This window comes from Berghia stephanieae, chromosome 2 (genome assembly GCF_034508935.2).
Source record: "Berghia stephanieae isolate SIO BIC M18660-M18661 chromosome 2, UCSD_Bste_1.3, whole genome shotgun sequence".
Lineage (NCBI taxonomy): Eukaryota > Metazoa > Mollusca > Gastropoda > Nudibranchia > Aeolidiidae > Berghia > Berghia stephanieae.
Window position 1 is genome coordinate 86,044,605 of NC_088361.1, and position 15,592 is coordinate 86,060,196.

General features: G+C 35.1%; 2 protein-coding genes across 3 annotated transcripts in view; one reads left to right on the forward strand and one right to left on the reverse strand.

The window, feature by feature from the left end:
* Positions 1-2,560: 2,560 nt before the first annotated feature.
* Positions 2,561-6,425, forward strand: LOC144964041 (uncharacterized). Its single transcript, XM_078897985.1, has 3 exons — positions 2,561-2,773; positions 3,902-4,050; positions 4,515-6,425. The coding sequence occupies exons 1-3, from the start codon at positions 2,689-2,691 to the stop codon at positions 6,423-6,425; spliced, it is 2,145 nt and encodes a 714-aa protein (XP_078754111.1). The 5' UTR covers positions 2,561-2,688.
* Positions 3,498-15,592, reverse strand: part of LOC144965723 (RNA-binding protein 45-like) — a 33,092-nt gene continuing 20,997 nt past the window's right edge. The window contains exons 12-14 of one of the 2 annotated variants that reach the window (XR_013644090.1): positions 10,879-11,007; positions 9,169-9,305; positions 3,498-8,672 (exon numbers count right to left, since the gene is read on the reverse strand). The gene's annotated coding sequence lies outside the window, so the exon portion shown is untranslated. Of the gene's footprint in view, positions 8,673-9,168; positions 9,306-10,878; positions 11,008-14,516; positions 14,872-15,592 lie in introns of those variants that run through there. The other variant, XM_078901352.1, reaches the window with a different exon arrangement.

The window sequence follows — 15,592 nt, forward strand, 5'->3', positions numbered from 1 at the left end:
ATAATATTATAATTTGTTTGTTTTTAAGGGTTTTGTTTGTTTGTTTGTTGCTTTAGGTCTCTTCCAACACAATTGAGGTTATATGAGAGACCGCTGAAACAAAAAAACAAGCAATATAACAAAAATAGTACAAATGTAAATCAAAATCATAACCTAAAGATATCATAAGCTAAATTATAAATAACCAAGAACAAACAGGCAGAAGATTTACAGGAAAAAAAATATCCCCTGTCAAAAATACAATCACAAACCAAAGAAGAAGGATAAGCTAGTAAAGAGAAGAAGAAACGACATCACTATCGGATCGTACACCCATGCGAACATCATAGGTATATGATTCAAGGGTGATGCTCCCATCCAACCACCCGCTTTTTTTTAAGGGTTTTACAGCGCTAGCAACACATATGCGCATGTAAATAAAGAAGAAAATGGGATAGTAAAAAAAATCTAGACTTAAAATTGAAAGTATTGCAAAAAAAAAAAAAGTGGGACAAATGGGACTGGTTAAAATAGGGAACAGAAGAAGGTTAAAGAGCATACAATCGTACTAAGTTTAAAAGTAAAAAGTCTCATCCGTACACAAACACAGGATCCCTCCAAGAGGAATACACTCAAATGTCTACAAACTATATTCAAAACAAAAATTATAATGTAAACAGAGAGATAATTTACAAGGAAAAAAGAAATCATCTGCCAATACTAATATTGACTGTTCCCCCCCCCCCCCCCCCCCCCCCCCCCCCCCCCCCCTTCTCGTCATGGACTGGACAAAAAAACCCAGTAATCTCATTCCAAGAAAAAGACAGAAAGCAGCCTGGTAAAGGAAATATAAGAGGAAAGAAGACGCACCAACTATGACCTTATCACCCACCATGGGAGGTTAATAGACCCCACCCAGTTGTTTGAGTTTATCTAAGTCTTAACTCATTCAGCGCCATTGACCGCACTGTGCGGCCAGAGCAGAATCTGTTCTACTGGCCAATGGCCACACAGTGCGGCCAGTCTTGAAAGGCAAAAATAATAATATAATCCAATCCTACTTTCTACAAGTGCTATAAATTGAACCAATGGTATCATTTCTTTCATCAGAACGTTCAATTGGCCCTAGGGGGGTATTTTAATTGAGATATTGCGCCAAATTCGAATGTCGCTTTGTCTTAGCTTGCCATTCTCATGCTGCCTCAATCAGGTGTCAACCATTTTGTGACGGAAATGTGAATATAGCCTCAGCGCTGGAAGAGTTAACAAGTAGTTTTGCCCCTCTAGATAGCAGTGCTGCCAACCCTAGACCATGTAAATGTCTATAACTGAGAGCCAAAATGAGTAAGATTTTTGAACGGAGAGCCAAAATGAGTACTATTTTTTAACAGAGAGCCAAAATGAGTAAGATTTTTGAACAATCTGTAGAATCCTCAAAAAAAAAAATAACATGCAAATTTGGAACATGGGCAATATTATAATCGATATCTAAATTAAAACGTTCTCTTTATTGACAACAAAAAGAGTATCCACTTCCCACCAGAAAATATTTCAATGAACTACTTGGTTATGGAAAAAACAGAACTGATTTTAAAAAGAGTATGATTTTTAAAAAAAATGTTTGCAATAGAAATAGAATAATATAATGTGTACGATCTTCAACAAAATACTCAAAGGCGTACAAATAAAGAAATCCGAGTTTTAAAAATAGGCACTTTTAGGTAAGGTTGACAGCACTGTGATAGGATACTTTGAGATCCAAACTGGACGCTTTTGCAAGTTGGTCAACGAATGGCGGTCTTTTTTCTTCTACCAAGAATCTCTATCAGTGATCAAATATCTAGATATAAAAGGAAAGGAGATAACAAAAGTCCTCTCAGATAAACGTAGAAACATTCACCCAAAACCCACCAATTATGAGGGAGAACAAAGAAAAACAAACAAAAGAATTAAAGCATTGAAATGATATTGTTTATTACCTAGCTTAAAACTGCTTCAAAATGATATAAAGAAAAAAAAAAAGTTATGATGAGCAAACATGATAAATGTGGCTACAAATAGGTACCACAAGTTGTCCGCCGCGCACGGTGGAAACTCGCCGGCCGCGGGCAAGAAAAATTAAATTTTCCTATTTTCAACAGGCCACTACTCGAAAGCCTTGTAACCGATACCAATAAAAGTTGCACACATGAAAACTCTACCCTTTGGACGCTGAAATATATAAATATGAAGTATGTAGTTCTTCTCTAAGTGTTTCAATTCTCGTGTCAAAAAGGTATACCTTTTCACAGATTGTGCGGCAGGCTGCCGTAAGTGAGACGAGCGTTATTTCGGTTCATTTCATTCAAAATAACATCGCTCGACCAGGAATTGAGATATCGATATAATTTTTTCGATACCGTGCAGGGGAGATTACTGCCGTCACTCTCATGCCACTTTCTTCTATGGCGGCTGAGTGGAAGGTTGTGAAATCGTTGAATGAACACTTTCATGACTTCGTAGACGGCATTTCCCAAGTTTTTCAAAATACAAAGTGGTATACTTATAAAGCTCATTAATTGCTCTTTTTAAATGAGCATGATTTATAAACATATTTGTTTCCCTGCTCGAGCGGTTCTTTGTTAAACCCGCCTTCCCATGCAAACAATCTCCCTGCCGAGAGTCGACCATCGCTGTACCGAGTGACTGGAGTGGGTCACGGCTTTTCCAATGGCTGACGCATCCCCCGTAATGGCTGGCCCGGAGATGGAAAATCACCACACGCTTGTAGAAACTGTCTTAAATCCTTCAATCCGTGAGTATTTTGTTATTTTTTATTATGTGGCCTTTTATTGTAGCTAGTGATTTTATTTTGATCCAAACTGAAATTAAAATAACTGCGTTGTCCCAACTACCGCAGGTGGGGTGGTAAAATTACTGGTAACAGCCAAGCAAAGGAAGAGATCGCTTTGGCCCTTGGCCTAGTTAGAGAAGTCGAAGAGAACTGAACAGTGTAATTATAAATTACAAGTTAATATTTTATCTAGCCAGGTGATGGAAAGAATTGATTAGAAATACCCAAAAAAACAAAAAAACAAAAACGATTGAAAAATTACCCTTAGGTCTAGGTATCTAGATCTGTAACTCTAGTACTAGTAGTGACTAGGTTCTAATTCAGTAACACCCCCCCCCCCCCCCCCTGAAAAATTACCCTTAGGTCTAGGTATCTAGATCTGTAACTCTAGTACTAGTAGTGACTAGGTTCTAATTCAGTAACACCCCCCCCCCCCCCCCCCCTTTTTTTTTTCTCTCTTTGTCTCAAATAATGGTAATTATACTAATACTAGCCTATAGTTAAAATTTGTAGAGATAAGTAGTGCTCTTAAGAATAAAAAAAAGAGGGAGAGACAGATATGATATAGATCGTTATTATTATTATTATTATCATTATATTATTATTCTTACTATTATTATTTTTTAAATTATATTTATTATCATTTTTTAAATTATTATTATTATTCTTATTATTCTTATTATTATTATTATTATTATTATCATCATCATCATCATCACAGTACCAAAATAACTTCTGTAATTGTTATGTAGCATCATTCTTTTTATTTGTTTGGTTTCTTTTTTTACTGTCTTTTTTTATAGTGTTTCTCCTTTTTTTCCCCCGTTTGGTTTTAAAACTACTATTGGTAGTGTATTTAGTATTATATTTGTTCTTATATTTCTTGTCGATATCATTATAAATATTTTTAGATTAAAAACAAAAAAGTTGTACTTTATCATGATTCATATTACTACTAATTATAGAGATACAATGTGTTAACACATATTATAGTTGTATTCACATGCACACAGACTGACACACACACACACACACATTTTTAAAAGTTTTTAAATGGGGACTTCTATGTTTTTTCTTTGTTTTCTCCAGGTGATGACACGTATGCTGCCCTCAGAGCTTATTGTTTTGCCAAAGGCAAGGGACGTCGGCCAACTCTACCTTCTCTCGATGCACCATCCTACCGCACATTTGCGCAACTGAATTTCCTCAGGGAGGACGGAGGGGCAACTTGGGATTCAGTAAGTTAGAAAAACGAAGAATAGGATTAAAGAATTTTACTTTTCATGTTTGTTTTTTTATCAATGGTGGATGCAATGAACAAAGGTGTAAGTGGTGTAAGTAAAATGTCATGCTTCATTCCTGCTTCATCCTTTTTAAATTAAAAATTCTTTCATACCAAATCATGGCAAATATGAAACACCATGACAATGTGTGATAACAAACCACTCTACGTTGAATAATGGCTCTTTTCTCTTGGTATATTACTATTGTTATAATCAGTACCCTGGTTTCTTTAATGAAGGGGATTTTGTGGGGAAAAATAGCTACAAAATGCTATTTGACTTAACATTTACCAGATATAAAAGTGATAATAAACGTCATTTTATTACATATTGCTTTATGAGAGAGAGACATGATATGTATACATGATGTCCTTATGCACTAATAATAATATTCTGATATTTATTCTCCATTGTTTTAGGTGACTGTATGGTACCAAAAGCTCTTTCCAGCAGCGACCATCACTAGAGGACAACTTGAACACAAGGTCAAAATGGTTATGGCATCACTGCACTTAAAACTGGATGATAAAGAGGAGATGGAAGCTGCTCTCAGTACGGTCGTGGACATCAACTTACATGATATTCCAAAAGCCCTATCTCGCATTGGTTTGAATAGATCAATTTTGTTAAGTAACAATTATGACTTTGTTTTACCTACCAATTTTGTCATGAGCAATGATATAGTTTATTCCCTTGAATTGTTTAGATGTCAAGAAAAACAAACCAAAACTTTTTTTTGTGAATGGGTAAAGAAATTATTTCCAGCGGGAGATGCTGAAACGCCTTTGAAAGACACTCAAATACAATATCGCCTCCAGAAAATTGTCAAAGTAATCAAAGAATATAAAAAGAACAAATCAACAGATGCTTTAAATGATTTTCTCTTAAGACCATTCTCAGATTCTACTCCCATTGCAAACACAAAACATAGACCATCAGGAGAAACTGAAGCCCTTTCCAAGTTGAGGAAACTAGAAGCTGACCACCGAAGCCTAGCTCAAGCCCTTTGTAACAAGGATGAGAGAATTGAAGAGCTCAATTTAAAAGTTAAAGTTGTAAGAGAAGAAAACAAGAGACTTCAGACAATGAAAGAATCACTCCAGCATCAAGAAGAGCTGACAAAGTCCATACTGGCAGAGAAAAATGCCCTCGAGAAGTTAAGTAAAAGCTTAAAGATTGAGCGAGATCGCTTAAAGAAATCAAAGTCAAAGTCCTGTCAAAGAATTCACTTGCTACAGAAGCAGAATAAACAGCAAAAGCATGAACAGGATCTTTTGAAGATGGAAGTGCAGCGAAAAAATCTTGAATTAAATGATATGAATAGAAAGATTCAAGATGTAACCAATACAAGACATGAAGAAGTAGAAACGGAGATTCAAATGTTAAAGAAAAAATTGAAGTCTGAGCAGACTTTAAAATCAAAATATAAACAAAAGCTTTTGAGAGCCCAAGCGTTATCTGCAAATCTGCTTGAGGAAGTCACCAATAAAAATGAAAAGCATGTCCAGTTGAAAGTTTCCTGCACCAACAAGTACTCAGACAACATCAGACTTGCATACATGTCACTTCAAGGAGAAGCTAATGTCGCTGCAGAAAATGTAAGAAAGGCTGTGCAAATAGTGGCCAGGTACCTGTTTTCTACAGAACTTCGTGATGAAGATTTGCCCTCCCCTTCATCTGCCCTCAACTTCATGAGTGAAGCTTTAGTGATATCAAATCATCACATTACTGATTCTCTTCTCTCTAGCAGCCACTTCACCTATGCTACGGATGGAACAAGCAGGCAGAAAAAACGCTACCTGGAGAAACATGTTCAGTTGGACAATGGGAAAACTTTATTCCTTGGATACAGTGAAATCCCAAGTGACGACTCACAAACTCTGTTGGAGACAACCATTCAGGCCTTCAAGAATTTGGCAGAGACAGCCCTCGACTGTTCAGAAGAGCCACATTTGGAAGAAGACATCATTTACAAGGAAATGATTAGCAAATTGAAATGTCTTATGTCAGATAGGGCTGCAGTGATGAAGTGTTTCGACAATAAGATGGCAGCTTATAAGAGTGATCTGTTAGGAGAAGAAACGTCAACACATTTTCTCTTCTGCAATGCTCACTTCCTTCTAGGGCTGAGTTCTGCTGCTACTGATGCTGCCAACAACATGGAGTTTGAAGTGAAAGGAAGTGGTACCAGATTGGGACGCGATAACAGTGTGAAATTTTCATCATTTGCTCAAAATAATGAGCCTGCAGTAAACCGCGCTCTCCGCACTACTGCAGAGGTTTTAGGCCCAAGGGAGATGAAAAGAGTGGCTGTCGCGAAGAATGGTTGACTTTCCTGACATCACGGCAAAAGACGTCTCTATTCACCAGCTATCGTAGCAACAGGTTCAACAACCTCTTTAAAAATGCAACCGCTCTCCTCTACCACCAAGAGGACATCCAGGCATTTTTGACAGAATTCTGTTCAAATTCAAATCAAAAACTAGAAAGCATTCTGTTGGACATTTCTGACCACAATATTTTAGAGTTTATAGCAGCTCTGGCATTTTACAATGAAATGCTCTCCACACCTTACTGGAACTTGATGAAGAGCTCAAAACCGTACGGCCAGTTTCCAAAGTACGTTAGACTCATGAACCACACCTTTCAATCATGGATGTCAGATGATTTTGACTTATTTTTATCTTCACCTGTGTTTGAAGACTTTGCATCACAATCTTTTATCCTCCAGCACTTAAGATCAGGCTCATATGACATCAACAAAGTCACAATCTTCATCCAGCAGATCACACAGCAATGTTTTATTGTCTACGAACGACAGCTGCATGACTTTTTGGAGGGGAGATTGATGAAGAAGTACAGCAAATTCTAGACACCTGCCCACTGACCAACTTAACAGGGGAGCGTCTCTTTAGGGACTTAGATTTTGACATGTACAAGAGAAGGCATGCCTCCCTCCACTTACGTAGCAGTCTCAATATGTGGAAGCGTAACAAAACCTCATCCTACATAAGACGTCAAAGTGACATTATGAGACAGAAGCTGATTGCAAAAGCCATAAGACTCGCTCCAAAATGGAAAAAGAGAAGCAAAGAAGAACACAAAGCAGTAATTGAAAAGATAAAGCTGCGACTGAAAGAAAACAAGAGAAGAAAAGATGAAAAGCTAGTCAAGGCTTCCGAGAAGAAGATTGTCATAATGGATGACTTGATTAGTAGCGGTGGAGTCTGCAGAACAAAGGAGGATCTAGATGCATTAATGGAAAGACCAAACCCTCTTGAATGTTTACGCTCCCAAATAAGATATAGGAAGTTTTGTCTGGGGGAGAAAATTCAAGTAACAGGGAATATGAAGACCCTTTACTCCCGTTTATTGCAGCTTCTAGAGCTTTCTCCAAGTTCGTCTAGTGTTAACTAAGTACCGTGACAAAAGTAACGAGTAATTTTTAAAATCTGGTTTCAGTCTCAAAATAAATCAATGAATTTAACTTTAATAAGTCATGATACAGTACTGTTCATGATTTAAATGCACAGAGCATAAAATTCATGTTAATTTGATATATTATACAGCTTTGTAGCTTAATTGGTTATCATTTTATGACGATTTGGATTCAAATATTCAACATTTCTCGCGAATTTTTCTTTCATTTTCAGAATAAAATAACTCATGTCAATTAACAAGTCCAATATACAGTATTGTTAAATACTTTAATGAACAGAGCGTAAAATGCCCTTTAATTTGATATATTATTCAGCTTTGTAGCTTCAGTCGTTATGATTTTTCGACAATTTGTATATCAATTTTTAACATTTCCTCTCGTTTTCTCGAGAAATAGGCAATTTTGCTTGTCATACCCCTTTCGACACAGTATAAAATTGAAATTCAATGAACAAATTGTTTTTAAAAAATTGGGTATTATCTACACAGCAATGTTTGTGGATTCCTTGAATTTTGACCTTCTGGTTCATCTAAAAGTTACACTATGACTTCGAGAAAACATGCTTTTGAGCTCTGGCGGAGCAGAATTTTGCCTTTTTTATCTAAGTCCGAAGGAATTTTTGAAGTTTTGTAACTGTGATTTTCTTTTACATTTTTGATGTTACAATATTGTTTTCTTTTATCCTCAAACTGACCCATGCATAGATGTAATTTATGTAATCATATCCTATGAATCATTTTATTTTATTATTTTATTCCATGTTCAAAATGACTGAAAACTGAAGTCTGAACGGACCAAAAAATACTAAGTCCGAATAAAACTTTAAAAATTCATATCTCATTTATTTCTTGTTCGATTTTTTTCAAATAAAGTTTGTTGTTCTTGTATTTACAATTTCTGTATGAATATGTCACTATATTCACTCTCTGAGTACTTTGAAAAATTGGCTTGTGGTACCTACTACAAATAATTGTTGCCGTTTAGGGCACCACTATAAGGCAGCATTGCTTAGTGGTATCGACTTTGCTCCGTACCCAAAAGATACTCAGTTCAACTACCCGTGGACTACTGCTGTGTAGCCTTGAGCAAGTCACCTTGCCTTGGATCACTTTGGAGCATTATACAGCAGTCGGTTGATCTGAAAAAAAATAGAAATGAGAAAATGATTAAGCACATGAACACAAATTGAGATAGTTATGATAAAAGTAAAACAAAATAATAAGGTACTAACAAAACCAACAAGATGAATTCCCACATTTTATGTGACAGTTTAAAATTTAAGGAATGTAAATTCGTCACTCAAAGCTTTAAAAGAAATGAAAGGAACTTTTAATATTCATTGGGTACTCTACAGAGGCAGAGGAGGTCAGGGGAATGTTAGTCTACAATGAATAGTATCTCTTCCCCCCCCCCCCCCCCCCCCCCCCTTGATATCTGATATCTGGATCTTAGGGATCGAGAATAGTCATAATTATAAAAGATTTGAGAGATAGGAGTGCGTCGTTTTAGCAAAATGTGTAAAACACCAAAACTGCCATCTTATATACATATAACTCTCTGCTAGACAGGCAACCAGTAGTGTCCAAAACGTTTTTTAGAACCATTTTTAAGAAGCCAAAACAAAAATAAATCACCTTTATTTTCCATATGAATGGTATATCTGGACCACATAATGTAATGGAAGCAGAATGTATGAAACACAGTCATCCTAAGTAGCATCTTTCCAAATATTGTCTTGGAATCTTGATTAACATAAGAACAATTGGTTTCACTGAAAAAAAAAAAAGAGATTAACTAGCATTTTTAGCATTTTACAAATTGCGTAAAGAAAAAAAAAAACATTATCTGGACTACATTTACCATCAGAAATAAAAAAGTATGGAAAGACTCAAAATATTTCTTTTATCACAATAAAAAATTGTTTTTAAGTAATAGTAGGACAACACTGCCTCAGTCTCCTCTCTACATCCCCAGACATTTTCCACAGTGCAGCGCAGCAATACCCCCCCCCCCCCCCCCCCCCACACACACACAAACAAAAAAAAGATAGGGGCTAAGTTTATTGCTACAGGAAAGAAAAAAAAAACATGTCAAAAGCAATGTTCAAACCCAGAAGGGCCTCCATATCCCTTCAGCTACTTTATCTCCTCAGCAGCATAAATTCAATAAATCTCTTGATTCTATACACTCAATGATTAGTAATGGGAAAAACTTTATTTCATGCCGAGTCAAACATGTTGGTTTTGAACATAACTACAGTGGAACTGGAGTAAAACAGTGATGGTGAGGCCAGCCTAAAATCCTTGTTATAGCCAGTTTCAAGGGAAACAACCCAAATGGCTTAAATAACCATTTTTGATAAAGCTGTCTCTAGCGTGCATCTGTGTGTGTTTTGTGCTACACTGTTTGCCTGCAGCAAGGCCAATGATATACTGAAAATGATGTAGTATAATTAGGCATGGTGATGTGGTGGTTGTAGCAGTAGTGGTGGTGGTAGGGATGGTGATGTGGTGGTTGGGATGGTGATGTGGTGGTTTAAGTGGTAGTGATGGTGGTAGTAGTAGTGGTGGTGGTAGAGATGGTGATGTGGTGGTTGTAGTAGTAGTGGTGGTAAGGATGGTGATGTGGTGGTTGTAGTAGTAGTGGTAGGGATGGTGATGTGGTGGTGGTTATAGTAGTGGTTGTAGGGATAGTGATGTGCTGCTGGCTGTTGTGGTGGTAGGGATGGTGATGTGATAGTGGTTGTAGTAGGGATGGGGATGAGGTTGTGGTGGTAGTGACCATGATGTCTGATGTGGTGGTTGTTGTACTGGTGGTGGTACTAATTATGATGATGATGATGATGATGTGGTGACCTCACAAAATTCAAGGAGTTTTCTCATAAAATGAATTTCAAGGAGTTTTCAAGGATATTTTCTCAGTAATATCAAAATCAAGGACTTGTCAAGGAGTCCTTGAATTTAAGGAGGCCACGGGAACCCTGACAAAAGATTTAGGAGATGAAAAGTTTCCAAGTTGCTCCCTTTCCAAAACAAACCGGGTTATTTGAAATGTGGTACTTTTGTCTTAAAGTTTATCTGGAAAGACACTTTGGATAAGAGTCTTTAAAACTGTGAATGGTGAAAAAAAAAAAAATTGCTATCCCCACCAGAGATTGAAGAAATGATCTTCCAATCAACACATGGCTGCCTTACCACTGTATCATAGGCTCACCTGATTTAAAAGACAAAATATTAAAACGGCAGCAAGAGAGGAATAGGTTATTTAAGAAATTTCCCTAATTTGTGAAGCGCTGGAAATTTTGTCTCATGAACACTTTCAAATCAAATTTTCCGTGTACTTACACATTTGACTCTTGAACATTTATTAATCTTCAGTCATGTGCGATAAACGGTAGCAAGATCAAGAGGAGCAGGCCATGAGCGGAGTCCAAGTAATTAAGATGCAGGCTTCTTACATTAAAATCAACAAATCTGAAATAAATATGGATGGGATTAAATTCACAATATTTTGTATGACAATTATTTAAATATTTCAAAGAAAAATATCTCACATGTAAATTATTACAAAATGAAATATGGACTAAATGTTACATCAAGCATGTGACACATTGGCTCCGAAGATTGAGAGCAGGAGAAGAACAATAATAATCCCATATACTAATGGACTTAAGATCATGTGACCCTAAAACAAGGAAACTTAGATGATATCATAAAGGACAAACAAAATTCTTATAAGATTTGAAATGGTTATAAATACTTTAAGACATCCGTGGGCATATTTTGCATTGGTGAATATTTTTAGAATTTAGAATATTATTGCTGATTGAGGTTTTTTGTAAGACACATAGGTACATGGTGTGTTCCAACTTTTTTTATGTGAACAAAGCAAAATTTGCGACCAAAATACAAACAAAACATGATTTAAGCTACAGTTTGCACCCTGGTATTCGTCACTCTTCCATTATCGTGCATTAGATTCATTTCTAATCCAGATCGTAATCAAGGCATTTCTTGTAATAATAATATCATGCGATTTTTTATTAAAATTATATTTACGGGCAGATAGATAAACAGACCTGACTACAACTACAAAAAAATTCATAGAATTATGAAATTTTGTCTCTGATTTTAGAACTTAAAGATGCTCATGAATAAAAACTTTTTGAAAATAAGAGTTGATGCTAGTCTACATGATTTTAAAGGATTTGAAATGTTGGTTCATCATTGTGAGGGTAAATTATTGATCTCCAAGTGAACTAAAGCGACTCCTATTTTTATCTCCTAAAACTAAGAATGTTTAAATTTTCAAGTAAGCAGGTCTGGATATCTAAGTTCATTTTCAGAATTACCATGTCTCCAGGCGTGTATAAAAATCAGTTTCATAGTCAATCAATGTCAGTCAGAGTGAATTGAATTAGAGCAGGAAGAATTCTACAGCTCGACCATTCATTTTAAAAAAAAAAAATTATAGGGAAAAAAAAAAAAAAGAAGAGAATTCCAGGTTATCACAGGCATAAAATTCATTGGTAACAAATTGCTAAATTATAGCAGTGAATGCAAATTGGTACACTTTTGATTAACAGTAACAGCCACAGAAGTGTACATATTAACAGGTCTGATAACCGAAAACAATGATTCCATAATAATGGGTCATAAAATTTTAATTTCTTTGTTTTTTGAAAATATATTTTTCTCGCTGGTCAAAAGACTGGTGCATTTTTTCATCAACAGTTCAGGATAACATTAAGAAATTAAGCACACTTATTGATGACAATCCTTTAAAAAAAAATTATATATATATATTATATATATATAAGCATAAATTGCATTTCTCTGAGATGGATATGGTCTGGACACTTAAATTTCATTTTTTTTTTAATGCACAAGAGAAATAAAATCGTCATAGGTTTCTTTTCTTCTTTGCCTTTGCATTTTTGTAAATGTACATTTAAATAATCAACATAGGATATTTAGAAGGAATGTCCTTGGCCATGAAGATTTACATTCAAAATAAAGAAAAATTCTGATTTAATTATTTCAATTTTGTCAAATGTATGGAAGTCTAACCCATACACCCTATTTTGTGTTAATAATGATAATCACTTTTGCATTATTTTCCATTTCAATTCTTTTGTAGAGGGAAAAAAAATAGTTTAGGTTTAGGATCGGAAGGTCCTGTGTTCGAGCCTCACTCAGTGCATAGTCGACTCCTTGGAAAAGGCTCTTTACTCACACTCTCACCGTACTCAGGTGTAAAATGAGTACCTGGTCGTTAACAGCATTGTCTGTGTCTTTAAAAATAATTGCAATTTTGCCTAACAGGCGTCATGTCACGTCCTACATGTTAAGTGTTGCTGGTGGCCAGGGACCCAGTGGAAAGCGCTTTGAGCACGTTTAGTGGATATTGCGCCATAAAAAAGCTCAAGTTAAGTTAACAAATTATAAGCAAATTAATTCTTTTTAAACAAAACAAGAACCCAAACAAAATATTAAACAAAAGACCCCAAAATAATTTGTAAAAGCACAAAACAATCATAAAAAATGCAACACCCAATCTATGATGTAATAGTCAGTATCATCCTTATTAGGCCCAATGAAAGAGATGGATATCATTTATCTACACAATAAGGCTACCTTAATTCAGAGCTGCCAAAGAAGAAAAAAAAAAGAAGACAAAAAAAAAAATCATTGTATTTCCTTTCAATTTTAAAAAACTAAAAAAAAAAAAAAAAATAAATAAAAATAAAACAAGATTGTCATCTATTTTATTTTATTCTGAAATTTTAATACAGAGATCCGAAAACCTTGAGGGGGGGGGGGGGGGGGGGGGGGGGGGGGGGGGGGGGGGGGGGGGGGGGGGGGGGGAGGGTAATTTGAATTTTGCAGTTATAAGTGGCAGTTTGCTCATTTCTGAATGGATCCACAATAATTAAAACTCTTTTAAAAATTGGGATAAGCTGCTGGTTTGAATAATATGACTCATTTGAAAATATTATGAGTAAGAAAATGCACGTTTCAATTTACCACAATGAAACATAAAAATTTTAAACCAAAAGCATTAACAATGATACTTGCCTTTCAATATTATTTTGTCCTGCAGTGGCTTTATCTTTAATAAAACCAATTGTCATACAATGATAAGTTTAATAAAAAAGACACAGAGGATATAGAAACTAGATCATGGATATTGACAGGAGAGGTTGGTTCCAGACGAAATTAAAAAACATAACAAAAAAAAACAACAATCCAACAATAAAAGCAAGACAGACTACAAGAGCTTATTCTTCCATACTGTCATCATGACAATGACAATGAGAAATTCTGGCACATTTGTTTGAAGACTTTGTGGAATTACATGCAGGCTAACTCTGAAGCAATCCCTCTTAATCCACATTTGTGTGAAGAATTGAGACTCATTTACACCTGATCTCCACATTCCTATCAAACAACCAATCAGAGAGATGGGGAAAGAGTTACATTTATTGTATTGAAGATGGGCTAATCAACATTCGTTTTGAATGGATCACTCAAATTCCTCAAGGTCCTATATAATGAAACCACAAATAAACCCCACCAAAATACCCCCCCCCCCCCCTGCCCTGAACGCACAAACTGATCGGGAATAGGTTGAGAAAAATTGTCATTTAAAAAAAACAAAAAACGAAGTGATGTCAAGAAAATATTTGCGGCAGTAAGTCTCATGCCCAAAGTCTGTTTATGTCATCATTTCTTGAGTAAAAGTAGTCAAAGTCTATCATCCATACATTATAATGCATGTCCATTATATTTTTTAAATATGTTAGTTGAAATGTTAAAACTTCTGTTTCAACACCGTTTTGATGAATGGCCCTTAACTCAAATCTTCTGCTTGCAAATTTTATGGCAATCAAACTGATAAATAAATTAAGCTGTTTGTTCTCCACTTTTTAAAAAGACTACCCTTATTCGTCATAAAATTAATCATAATAGACAAAAAGGGATGAGATGAATTACAACAATATTTATTGAAAGATGAGATTTCCAAACTTTATACTTAAATGAAAGTTACATAATATGCACCAAACACTTTATACCAATGATTTGTTTTGAATTTAAAAACAAAGACATTAAAAGCAAACAGTAAAGACAAAGCTCAATGAAACAAACATAAAAACAGATATCTGTCAGAATAAAAAGCAAATTTAAAAATTGTTGCCCGAGTCATTTCGAAATGTTCAGTACGACTTAAAAGCTTATTAGGCAGTCTGCAGTTGCAGTCAATAATCTTGTATGTCTGCTGGTGAGAAAAGTCCAGTCGAAACAGTCATCTGTTCTGTATTTGTCATCTGTCGTTTCCTGGAAGGCAAGAAATACATCAAAATAAGAAATGTTTAAATTTTTCTTAGAAAAAAAAAAAGATACGATAAAAAAACAAACTGAAATACAGCTGGTCTTTGATCTATTTCACGAAAAACCAAAATAAAAGGAAGACTAGAAATACTGCCTATCAGCAAAAAAAAACAAAAAAACATCCATCCAAAAAACTTGCAATAACTCTCTCAATTTTAAGATCACATTAGGGAAATTTAAGAGTAAAAGCATTCATCTAGGCCAAAGGATCATTGAAAGTTTTAAAAAGTGTATCTCTATTAAAAGCAACAGGGTGTGCAATTACAAAATCTTGCCAGGCATTGCCATCTTTCCACTTGCTGGATATTTTTGCACCCACATTGAAAATTCCAATGTTCACACATATCTAAGGATTTTGGTGAAATGTGCAGCTGGTCCGAGTTAGGCTTTAAAAAATTGACATGATGCTTTGGCAATAGTTGATTACAGTTTTATTTCAATTTGGTTAATCTATCTTTAAAATTGGCTGATTTACAGCATTTTTACAGGGTGCATCATGTATTCTTTGTGTGTCACAGTGTGTGTAATTCTGATTGAAAATTTATCGTTAAATAATTTTCTAACATTTAATTTGAACTAATTCTGCAGCACTCAATAATTATTTTTTTTAATTAAAAAAATATCACTTGATTTAAATGACCTTCTTCTTGTCAAAAATCCCAGATTT

What these genes read in the sequence shown, in the direction of transcription:
- LOC144964041 (XM_078897985.1), top strand. Translation starts at nt 2,689, where the DNA reads ATGGCTGACGCATCCCCCGTAATGGCTGGCCCGGAGATGGAAAATCAC. An exon ending in TGTCTTAAATCCTTCAATCC is followed by an intron (nt 2,774 to 3,901) that starts GTGAGTATTTTG and finishes TGTTTTCTCCAG; the next exon opens with GTGATGACACGTATGCTGCC. An exon ending in GAGGGGCAACTTGGGATTCA is followed by an intron (nt 4,051 to 4,514) that starts GTAAGTTAGAAA and finishes CCATTGTTTTAG; the next exon opens with GTGACTGTATGGTACCAAAA.